Source organism: Phalacrocorax aristotelis, chromosome 2, assembly GCF_949628215.1.
Source record: "Phalacrocorax aristotelis chromosome 2, bGulAri2.1, whole genome shotgun sequence".
NCBI classification, from domain to species: Eukaryota; Metazoa; Chordata; class Aves; order Suliformes; family Phalacrocoracidae; genus Phalacrocorax; species Phalacrocorax aristotelis.
In genome coordinates this window covers 15358315-15371014 of record NC_134277.1, presented here as the reverse complement: position 1 = coordinate 15371014, position 12700 = coordinate 15358315, and the positions used below count along the sequence as shown (strand labels likewise).

The 12700-nt window shown below is 34.4% G+C and overlaps 1 protein-coding gene across 18 annotated transcripts in view; it reads right to left on the bottom strand.

Moving 5' to 3' along the window:
• CUL2 (cullin 2) overlaps positions 1–12700 on the bottom strand; it is a 53097-nt gene that overhangs the window by 12134 nt on the left and 28263 nt on the right. For all 18 annotated transcript variants that reach the window (XM_075082463.1, XM_075082450.1, XM_075082459.1 and 15 more), the window contains 10 exons: positions 11475–11571; positions 11272–11382; positions 9262–9424; positions 7944–8068; positions 6230–6337; positions 3969–4028; positions 3446–3574; positions 3260–3346; positions 2604–2756; positions 2118–2195 (listed from right to left, as the gene is read on the bottom strand). In XM_075082463.1, the coding sequence (XP_074938564.1) occupies positions 2118–2195; positions 2604–2756; positions 3260–3346; positions 3446–3574; positions 3969–4028; positions 6230–6337; positions 7944–8068; positions 9262–9424; positions 11272–11382; positions 11475–11571 (1111 nt within the window). The remainder of the gene's footprint in view (positions 1–2117; positions 2196–2603; positions 2757–3259; positions 3347–3445; positions 3575–3968; positions 4029–6229; positions 6338–7943; positions 8069–9261; positions 9425–11271; positions 11383–11474; positions 11572–12700) is intronic.

Genomic DNA, 12700 nt, shown 5'->3' with positions numbered 1-12700 from the left:
GAAAAACCTTTTGAGGACATGGCTTTCAGCTTATTTATTCTATGGGCTAAACTGATGCAGAAACGTTACTCTGACAAAGAAAAAGCAGAATTTCTCCAAAGACTGAAGTAGAAGTTTATGGCAAGGCTTATAAAAATCAGATTTTATTTTAACATATGTAATATAGAGTCTGATCATTTTGCTTGTAAGGAGAAATATAAAACTGGGGATTTTTAGTAGCATTTTAGTAGCTACAGCATTCTCGTGGATATCCTCTGAAACTAACTGAAATTTGTCTGAAAATCCAACAGAAAAATTAAAATATAAATTTTATCTTAATCCTACATATTAACCCTACAGCCAAAAGGAACAAATCAGACTGCATATATTGGCAAGTGCCTGCTAAGCCTTAGTTTTAGTACTTAAGCTTTTGTTGTTAAAAAAATAAAATTCTGAAATTTTGCTCTCATACTTCCTATCTGAAAAAAACAATAAAGTGTGGCTTGCAGACTAATCCTAATTTAAGGTTTAAGAAAAACTTAAGCAAATTCAAATAATCTTTCCTTAAAATTGGATCAAAACTCCCTACGCCCCATGTAGTATCAATTTGGCTTACGCTGATTTGGTCTGGCAACTCTGGTTAACATTGAAGGAAAATACAAAAAGGGGGACTTTTGACCTCTTTAAGAAGTCAAGCTTGCATAGTATGAAACCCAGTATTTGTATACCATTCATATCTATTTCTAGGAAGCTCCAGCAGCCTTGGAGCCTGAAAAAGCCACTAAACAGTTTGCCCAGTTACAGAGGTACTCCCGTACTTCGAAGTGCAACTGCAAAATGTTTTTTATTTCTAAATCTTGGCCAGAATCTTGAGAAAGCTCTCTCTTCATGGGTCAAATGATCAAATTTGACAGTAAAGACACACATTGGCAATTTTTCAAAGACTCCCCAAGGTCATGTTCTGTTTCCTCATGGGATTATGAGTATAATTTAGAGCATTAATTATAGCTAGGTGACACATGAGTAAGTTTGGTCCTTTGAACTGGCAAAAGAGTGAAGTTAGGCAAGCAACCCAGGCTCCGAGCTGCTTCTGATACGCAAGTCCATAACAATTTTCCAACTAAGGTACAACTGACAGCACTCCTATTTTAAACCCACAAGAACAGCAAAATGTCATCAGTCACCTTCTGTGGATCTTATAGTATGGGCTGGAAACTGTTACATTGCTAAAACCAAGTGCCACTTAATAGAGCAGAAATAAAAGCAGAATAAACAGTTCTAATACTTAGTAGTAATACATGAAAAAGCTCCTTCCCCACAGAAAAAGACATTTGCCATTATAATTTAGATCAGATAGCAATGTAAGGTATAAAAACTGCTTCAAAAATCTGTTATGTCCAATAATATGAAATTTTTGTTGCCTACAATGTACTTCACCACTAAACACACCTTAGCAAAAATCTATTTAGGCATATTTATGGCCTAAAATGTACGTCACCATTAAATACACTTTAGCAAAGATCAAGACACATATTCTGTATTTTAACACAAACATTGTACAGATAACATTCAGAACACAGTAATATAATCAAAAGTAATAAAATATTCCACGTCTACAAAGCAGAAATAACCACATAAAAAGATAATATTTGGCCAAAGTAAAACCTTTACTGCTTTGAGAATTTGCAAAATAAGCTTTAAAGAAGTCTGCATGAAGCTGGACTTTGGTTGGCTCCTATGAAATATGGGACAAGAAACCTGTATCTGCATTTTGCTCTGCTATTAAATCTATTCAGATTTATTATCAGAAACAAAATCTTCTTTTATCTAAATATTAGGAACTGATTTTAAAGCTAAGAATCAACCTTTTTCATCTGAATGTATTTATTAATACCTCTCTCATTGATCACATAGTGTAAAGAGAGATGTGGAAAATAAAGAAAAGCTATGCAAATACATACATAAATTCAGTATGTCATTTGGTTGACCTTTCCAAATTTCACATGAACTGGAAAACGCATAGCCATGATTTACAAACAAAATACAGCAGCTCAGGTTTTTCCCTGTTAGAGTGATCATCTTTTATTTGGAGTTATTTTACATTTTTCACGTTTACAAGAAGCCTCCTACTAACCTACCATCTGTACACTTTTTTCCAGTTCCTGAGGAATTGCAAACGTAGAAGAAGGAGCCTGAGTTAGAGGCCATGCACCAGCCTAAAGGTATCAGGAAAAATAAAAGCATTAACATTTTAATACAGTATATACATTAAGAGAAATAACACTATCAAACATATCTATAGCATATATTATATACACAATATATAGCATAAGACATTCAATTTAGACCAAGAGTTTTACTGCTCATTTTTTACTACTCATTATGCATGCCCCACTGAGGTATTAACTGAAGACAAGAACACAAGGCATTTTACATCACCACTGTTTAGTGCATTAGCGCGTTAATTTTAAAAAGATAAACTAGGAAAATAATTTTTTCCACAATGATCACAAGGTGTCAGTTTCCATATGACAAGTATTCACAGTTAGAAAAATTTTTCACTTGCTACCAAAACATTAAAATTAAGTACAAGTAACACAATAGTAATAAACATACATTAGTACCTGTAGAACGTATATCTGAAAACTAATTCCCAAATCTATAATTGTGTCCTGGTTTTTGATAAAGTTGTTGAATTTATTGTTGAGATCAGCACTAACACTCATGTCTGTATACATTCGATGGAGCTTGCTGGTAAATTCATAACCACAGGCTTGCTGTGAAGAAATATTGTAACAGGTTTCACAGTGAAAACAGTACTTATTCTATAAACTATGCACATTCACTATTAAATTATGAAAATCTAGTCAGCAGAATTGTTGTTACGATATTTACAGAAAACACTAGTCACGATAGGAAATAAACATTATAAAAGAAAATTATCAGTTATCTTAGTTTTACTTTCTATACATTGATTTAAAACGTTAATGTATAGAATCAAAAGATAGAGCTAGTTTATGAAAGTCCTTGGTACTTTTATAATGTAAAGATGAATTATTCTAACACACTTAATAAAACTACCCAAAACCCCGTAAAAATCTCAAATGCCTAAGTGATACTGGGCCATATATCTTTCATAGAGTACCAAGAAATTAGTTTTTCCTTTCACTATTGAAAACACTTTCTACTGATCACTAAGTTATCTCTGGCACCCTCTGCTGCTTCCTCTCAACATTACATACTCCTATGCTTATTCTGCATTAGAAGAGTATTACATTACCTTTAGTTTATTAATCATGGCTTCTTCAGAATCCATAGACATAGACAGACCATGAATTAATCTTTTTGCCAACATTCTGGCATAGAACTGCATAAAAAAATCAGATGTGAGGATTTTTAAAAGCATAACCACATTCTTCAAGTATACTTCAAATGCAACATTTTAACATTTATTATCAAAAGTTACCTTTTGGAATACATCCTTGTCATCAATGTATTTGAAAACAGTAATGAAACTCGTAAGTTTGTCTTCTACTTCATTCTCTGTCATTCCTTTTGCTGATTTCTTCAACAAGTTGTCACAGTACTTGGCCAGCTCAAGTTAGAAAAAGAAAAAACAAACCCAAACCTACTTGTCAAGCTTGAGAACACATGAGTGCCAAGGCATTCCCAACTTCTACACAAAAGTTAAAGCATGAAACAAGTCACAGTCTATAGTTTCATGCTCTACTACAAAGATTGTCTTCATAGGCAACCAATACACAATACATCACAGAAAATACAAATTCTATATAAAAAAATTGCACCTGCACCAATTTTGCACACCACAAAATCTGTGTGCAGGGTAAGTTATTTATTATTACTCCTGAAATACACACCTGAGCTGACTTAATGTGAGAAAAGGATATCCATGAGATGGGCCCTATGCCAATTTATTTCACAGTTATAAAAAAGCATTATTACTTTCTACAATAATTTATATCACTTACCAACTCAGGTGCTTTGCAGATCGACTTGGGCTCCCTATAGTTAACTACTGATGTCAAAGCCTACGTAGGAATATAGGGCAAAGAAAAAAAATGTAAATTACTTTAAACGTTCATGGAATTTGAAGAAATAAAATGTTCAGGGCTAAGGCCATCCGAGACCCTATAAAACTGAACTACACAAAAGTGGACCAAAAAGGAAACAATGAATAAACGGGTTTGAACTGCTGCTCTGTGAGAATTTTTGTGTTGAACATTTTTACACTGAGATTTAAGTAAAAGTGGAAAGAGTAGAGGAACAGAAGTTAATTGCAGAAAGCAGGAGAACAAATTAAGTTCTGATTAGAAACTTAAATGTAATTGTATGAAGATTTTGGTATACAGCAATATGTATGGTCCAAAAGTATGGATGGAAAGAATCTGAGGAATAACTGCAGATGAAGTGGATTTGGGCCGCAGCACATCAACAGCAGCTTACATCAACAGCATGTATCTTGAGCTGAAAAACATACATGGGGTGCTCACGACAGTAAGAAAGGAAACATCTTTTGGCTGTTGGATTTTTTTGATAGACTAAAGAGGAGAAGATAAATATATTGTTGACAGTGGAAATTTGAAGCAGCACAGTATGAAAAATATGGCAGCTGAAAAAAACCTGAATATGAGGAAAAAAAAGGGCAGGCGATAATGACAGTTTAGAATTGGAAATTGTAAACAAAGACATCAGAATCATCAAGGTTAGTTTCTAAACTTCATATCACATTTAAGTTAACATTTTAAACTAATATGGTACCAAAAATATTGCATGATCATAGTTTCTAGGAATTACAGTTCCTCCTATGGAAGGAAAACAATATTTTGTTATTATTATAAAGAAGAACTGAGAAGCAACTGTTTCTTACAATGCCTCAACATTCCAATATTTGATAATAGGTCCCTAGAATCCCTGTGACAAAGGAATGCATGACTTGACATGAAATATGAAACACACTGAAGCTTAGAGCACTCTACTGCAATAATTCTAGAGGTAACAATAGCAGTTTTGATATCCACCATGAAAAACTGACAGCAGATAAAAGATTTTAAATATTTATTGTAATAAAGATCACTGAAGTGAATAATTGATGTGTTTACAGAAAAAGTACAGTGCCTATGTGCCAGCAAATCAAGCTGTCAATCTCATATTACTCCACCTTCTGGTACATGACATTAATTACAATCAAGACAGAAATGTATTAGGATACTGAAATAAGCATTTGTTTTAAAATACTAAAAAATTATTTTCTCAGTATCACAAATACAGATGGGTAACTACTACTGATATTACCACTAGTATCTTTATCACTATGTCTTTCAGATTAACATTAGCTGGAAATTATTAAAGCTTAGTCTATGACCCTAACTACAAACTGCAATTCCTGAGCAATGACATGTATGCATGCATCCTATAACAGCAAATTATAGACAGGAAAGTAGTAAGTGCACTCTCTAGGAGAAAGATACAATGATGTACTGGAAGGAGTGGGAAATTAACAAATGGATTAGATAAATTATACTTCTTTTTGGGGAGCCACTCAATCCCTCAGAAGCCCAGACATGTTTTGCAGAATTTAATAATAATAATGATAAGAATAAAGTTAAAATAATATTAATAATAATTATTAAAATTTATAACAATTAGAACTGTTTTCTTAAATACCTTAATGGCTATGCATTTCAAAGAAAAGAACAGCAAGCCTCTGTCCCTAAACTTATTTAATTTCAAATGCAGTTCTCTCCTGGAAAAAGTTAGCTATTGTGACAGTGATTGATGTAACATAAGTTTCCAAATATTCTTTGTAGTCAACTTGAAAAATCTAAACAAAGCTTCTATGTAAGTAATAGGTATCCAGCATGGCAGCAAGCAAATTTAAGTTCAAATGCATGTAAGTGTTGCCAAACTTCCCAAAACCCACAATTTGTCTATTTATTACCTGCACTTAAATTTACATTAAATGGATCAGCTCTGTTCTTCTGTTTTGGATTATGATGAGAAGAAAGGTCTTACTTTCAGAAAACATTTACATATTAAAGTGGTTTCCTTTGTACATATCTTTTCCCCTAACACTGGATTGTCTTTTGTTCCATTTCATCTCTAAACTAGACAAACTGCATAAGAAGTCTACCTTTGAACGTATTGATGCTGTGAAGAATTTTGGTGAGCCTGAAACCGGGTCCAGCATTTTGTTTTCCAATGTTTTTTTTACTTCATAAGTAAAAGTTACCTTGTCAAGGGCACTCATAAAGTGTTGATCACCATTCAAAACAGTGTTGATGAGTTGAACAAATTTACTATGTACTTCCAAAACTGACTCCACAAACTGAGTTGGCATCTAAAAAAGGTAGATAAAACAGAAAGCAAGTTATTGAGAAAAGTAGCATTATCCATACACACACATGTCTACATTAGTTGTAAAAGTTTTCCTAATTATTCTTTTTGATAAAAGCTAAAATCATAGTGATTAAGTCTTTGAGAGGATTGATTCTGCATTGTTGTAGTCCTACACTACTGTTCTTGAGCATGTTTTGTAAATAAAAAGTCTATGGCTACATTTAGTCCCGTTGTCTGTAAAGAGATTTTAGTCTATATTTTAGACTATGCCACTCTCATACTGTCTAATCTTGTCCATCAGACCCTAAAAATCCTTTATTAGCCCTTTCAAAAATCATTAATGCTAACATGTAAATACAGCAATCAAGCAAAAAAGCTACTGAAATAAGTAAACTGCTGCTTCTGCTACATGCTGACCTCAGAGACAGACTATTTGGAGGAACCCTTCAAATTGTCCTACATAGGAGAGTTACCAATCAAATTTAGCCCACCACATTTCAGCATAACATTTTGTACAGAAATTATTAGTATGAATTAGAGGAGTTCCTGTGCAGACAGGCTGGCAGGCAGCAATGCAAGAGTGTGCAACACACTGATTGCACCACATGACTCCCTAAGTGCATTCTCAGGTCACAATTAAAAATGTTTTGATGACCAATCGGTATGGGGAGTAAGTATTTCACATTTTGAGTTTATCTACACAAGGCTGTAAATTTTTCTCTCCCTCATGGCTCTGCATTCATTCCCCTGTGTAGACACTATGAGTTTGAAAAAATAAGCTCAGTAAACTTACAATTTGAAAGTAAACTATACTACTAAAGACTTCAGCCCATTTTCAGTATGCACACAGGAATTAGGGAAGAGTAAGCAGTCCTGTGCAGTCAATAAAAGAGTAAATTTACAACAGTTCGTATCTATGTACTATTATAGACAAAAACACTGGATGGTTAAAGTCACCATCCTAAAGTGAGCACAGATCTAGACAGCAAGATGTATACATGTACAAATATAATGCCAAAAGAAAGCTTGTTTGTTTCTGCATAGCAATGCTAGAGGAACAAAAATGGAATTGAGTAATTTAAATACATATGGACTGAAAAAAGTTTAACACACTTTAGTAAAATAATTATGGTACGGTATTTTCAGAAATTACACGAAAATATGAGGCTACAAAGCTATTAGTGAAAAATACCACACTGAAATCAGGACAGGATGTCAAGTCTTTACAAAAAACATATAATTAAACTAAATGCAATCATTGGTTCCTAACATACCAGAACAGCAAATGCCACTGACTTAGAGAAATTCAGGAAAAAAATACATACATGGAACAAAAGGACCTATTTGCCATGACAGCACTGAACAAACAACAATGAGAAATATCTAGCTGTAGCTGTTTCTGGTTAGATCACAACAATCAACTCTCAGGATAGATATGTGTTGCACAGCTAAGCGTGCCGATTAGAAGTTACAATTTATCCATAATGTTCCAAACCAATTTCATATAGACAAAATTAAAAAAACAGAATAGACCAAAAAGAAAAGGGTAAACATTTCATCAGGAATGTTAATCAAATAGATAATTTCAGCTGCCTAAGAAAACTCACATTTTCCTGAGAAAGATTGCTGGTTGCTCTAAGGCCCTCATCATGGATATGGTTTTGTAGTTCCTGAATCATATGAGGTAAACCACTTGACACAGCACGAAGTAGAGTATACATATTTGCCATGTCTGTAACAGAGATACATTTTTATAGAATATGCTTAGAAACACTAAAAATCAACACTTAATATAGTATCATAATTTCACACAGAGCTTTTCAAAGACTGAAACAAGACCAACTGTTCTGAAAAAAAAATTTAACATACACTGGATCACTGACAAAAGAAAAAAAAAGGAAACAATAGGGCTAATATCGTCGTTTACTGAGTACTGCCATTGTGACTACCTCACCCTTCCAGTACTGCTTATTTAGGAGAGGCTCCCAGAGGAGAGGTGGGCTAGTACGGAAAAGTATTGTGTCTGTTTATTTTAATCCATGGCCTCCCTAAATCTCCCTTAGCAGCAGCTGATGAAAATCAGTTTAGATACCTTCTTGAGTTTTTGTCTTCCTTCAGTGGCAGCTTGAAATTTTTCTCAGGTTAGAAAAGCTGTAAATATGCAACTGCTACTTTTATCATTTGTTTTGGTTTGTTTTGGTTTGGGTTTTTTGTTGTTGTTGTTTGCGAAAAAGGATCCAAGCTCTGATCAATTTTGCAAAACTCTCTGGAAACTGAACACTATTAGTAGATACAATTTGAGTTTGACTGTGAAAATAATTTGTTTCACGTAATAGATACCATCTTCCATGCAAGAATAAGCATTCTTTCAAGGGTAAGAGGCATGTAGTCATCGGGAAGTGTAATTTTTTTAGTCAAGCAGGGAATATAACTATAAAAGCATCTGCTTCTCAAAAAAGGATTTGGGAAGAGAGGTCACAAAAGATTCAGGACAATAAAAAGTTGCTATGAAAAGAAGCCAATATATTTTATAATCCTGACCTGTTAAATGATGATGAAAAAATCTGTAAAGACAGAGCCATTGGTTTACAAATGAAAACACAAGCATAAAATATGATCAATTCTACAGGACACAGGACTTTAGTGTGTTTTTAAGCTAAGACAAGGAAAGAGAAAGAGTATTGGCAAAAGAAGGGTTGTTATTCTAAAAAGAAGCTTTTGACTATAAATTTGGAAAAATGACAATGAATTACATGGTAAAAGAAAAATGTCATTCAGGGTTTAATTGGGCTTTCTAGATAAGTAACCTATATTAGTTGAAAATACTTAAGTGCATAGAAGGTCACTGAATAAACATAGTAAACTGCAATGCTAAATGAATAAAACAGAGACCACGTCATGATTTTTGTGACCACTGAGACTTACCGCTTCTTTTCTCTTGTCTGATAATATTGTGACATTCTGCATGTAGAAACTGCAAGTGATCAGCTACCATCCTCTGTTGGCATTCATGAATCACTTTGCCATATGAGCTGGGATGCAAGTATTTCCGACACCGCATTTCTTCATCTTTTAATCTACCTAAAACCTACAGACAAGTTTTTAAACTGAGAGCTGATGAAATACTAACAACCAATATAGAACCATGAATGTACAACAGTATATATATGTAAAATGAGAGACACAAATAAGTAACCAAGTTAAAAAAGAACCTATCTGGGATGCTGAAAAATTAAATTTGCTCTTTTGAATCAGGCTATTACTGAATTAACAGAATCTTCTACTCTGAGTACTGACCAGGCCTAGTCACTACTAGATGTCTAATAGCACTCCAGTAGTTCTCAAAATTTCTTCTTCCCTTCAACTTTGTGACCAGTCTTCCCCAATTTCTCTTACCATGCTTCTTATTAATTCTGAGAAAGTTTTACCACAATACCTAATTATATGACTATAAGAATCACTTTTCTGTTCCAAACCCATCTGCTTGTATGTAAACATCTGTTCATAAGGTATACATCTGAGCTATTAATAAAAGCTCTCCTTATAACTTCAATGAAGGAGATAGGCATTATCATAAAATAAGTCATGGACATGAGCCAGTAACATGCACTCACAACCCAAAAAACCCAGCCATATCCTGGGCTGCACCAAAAGAAGCATGGCCAGCAGGGTGAGGGAAGTGATTCTGCCCCTCTACTCTGCTCTGGTGAGACCCCACCTAGAGCACTGCGTCCAGCTCTGGGGTCCTCATCAGAGGAAAGACATGGACCTGTTGGAGGGGGTCCAGGGGAGGCCATAAAAATTATCAGAGGGACAGAACACCTCTCCTAGGAGGAAGGGCTGAGAGACTTAGGGTTGTCCAGCCTGGAGAAGAGAAGGCTCTGGGGAGAGCTTTTTGCGGCCTTTCGGTACTCAAAGGGGGCTTACAAGAAAGATGGGGACAAACTTTTTAGCAGGGCCTGTTGCGAAATTTTTCACAACAAGGGTGGTGAAACACTGGCACAGGCTGCCCAGAGAGGTGGCAGATGCCCCATCCCTGGAAACATTCAAGGCCAGGTTGGACGGGGCTCTCAGCAGCCTGAACCAGTTGAAGACGTCCCTGCTCACTGCAGGGGGGTTGGACTAGGTTACCTTTAAAGGTCCCTTCCAACCCAAACCATTCCATGATTCTGTCATATGAATACTGACATAGAAGCACTCATACCTGGTGATTATGAGGGGAGCCTAGGGAGAGTAGTGCAGCTGCAGACTGCTACGGATAGATAAAATGAATCTGCATTTCTTTTGGTTTAATTGAAGCCTTGTCCCTGAATTTCACCTCAAATGTGCAACCATTAGCTTATGCTCCTTATGGTTAAAAGTAATCTGACAACCTTCTCCTCAACTCTTCTATGTTGTTAATGTGGACAGCATGGCACTGGAGGGCTGACTCCTAGTCTTGTATTAATCTTTGTTTTCTCAAGCAAGGTCTGAGAATTACAAGTAATTTAACCACAGCCTGACTTCATACACCACAAAGCAAAACAAAAGAAAATCCACCTCAGAGTATGTAATTTTTAATAATCCTCTGTAACAGATCTACCATAAGTCTTCTCTAACCATTATATTGTTAAAACTCTCATCTTATGCTACTACAAACAGAAGGAAAATAAGGAAATAAGGAAGCAATAGTGATCAAACTGGTACACATTTTGGATTTTGTCCTTTTTTTTAGACTTTTCATGTGATTGATTTATTATTTTGAAGCTGACAGTCCATCCATAGGCAAGGTTTGTAGTTTATATTCAGCTTAACCATGCCATAAAATACATAGTTTAAACTGCAGGAAAGCATACAACAAAGAATAACTATTGGAACTGTACAGGAAAACATGTTTCATCAGTAAATTGGTAATATTAGATTTAGTTATTGCAGGTGTTTGGATGAATCTCTTACCTTCTCCATGTATTGTGAGCAATTTGACTCTTGCAATAAATTTGAAGCTTCTTGTTTATAATACTCCCCTGTTTCATTCAGAAAAGGACACTCAAAAATTTCCTGATAAAACTGAAAAGGAGAAAATTTTTTTAAAGAACAGATAATACATATACTAGATTAACATTAAAAATTAAAAACATAAATCAGAAGCGTGTATCTACCTTTAGGGGGAATTTTTTCTTATACTGTTCAACATGAACAAAGGAGTTAATAACCCCATGGATTACTTTCTGGTTTGGGTCTTCTCCACAGCGATCACTGAAATAGGCAAAGTAAACATTCATGAGAATGTAGGTATGTAGTGTAACTCATCTGATAGCTGTATGAAATAGAATTGGATAAAAATATTTTCCAGTAAATTCCTCTGCTTAAATCAGTAAAATTGAAGATGATGAATCTTAAAATTAAAAATGCAGTCTACTTTCTCTCCTATACATTTGAATTGTTGAGATAACAATTCATAAACTATTCAACAGCATTTGTACGTCAGGAAATTTCCCAGTGTGCGCTAAAGATATAAGTATTCCAAATTACATACTCTAAGCGAGTACTTTAAAAGTTAAATAAGTTCCATCTTGTACCTGTGGCCTTTATTAAATAGACTACCTTCACGCTTCTGCTGCGCCAGAAAAAATCACTTTTGCCAACATCACACCAAGAGGCATGCTATTTTATTTTCTGAATATCTACTACTCAACATGTAGATGTCAAGTGGAACAAATAACGTGCTTGGTGCATCATCACAATTTTTAATCATACACTGGAAAAGCAAAACCTTACATTTTCCAGTTAAGTTCTTAGCTTCAGATGAGCCAGTTCAAGTGAAGAAAATATTCTTTAAACTCATTCAGTTAAAAACAAAAGTAATTAAAACAAGAGTTTTGCATGCTAAAAACATGAGTGTTCAGTCCTTTGTGGAGGCTGGAAATAACAGACCCACACTCAGAGCAGCAGAGACTTTTTAAAAACATGAACTGTTCTAAAAAAGACCACCTTTCATATACACTTTGAAAAGAAGTAAAACAATATTCCTTATCTCCTAAGGTTAATAGGACTAAAATACAATTTATAAAAGTATATTTACATTTAAGCATCAGCAGTTGTAATTCCAAAGGTTTTCCTTTTTTAAATACGTATGTACACATATATACATGCATACAGAATAAGAACTTTTACTTTACCCACACTGCACCAAAAGGACAAAATGAGTTCTATGTTAGAAACTTATGTTGGTATAGGAAAGTCATTTACATGAGTGATTTAAAAAAAAAAAAAGAAAAAAGAAAGAAGTCATAAAAAATACTTTAAACCCAAACATTACCATACACCCATCTAGGCTGGGGTGGAATGGGGGAGAAATAATTTTGTTAATTTCATTCACTTTCGT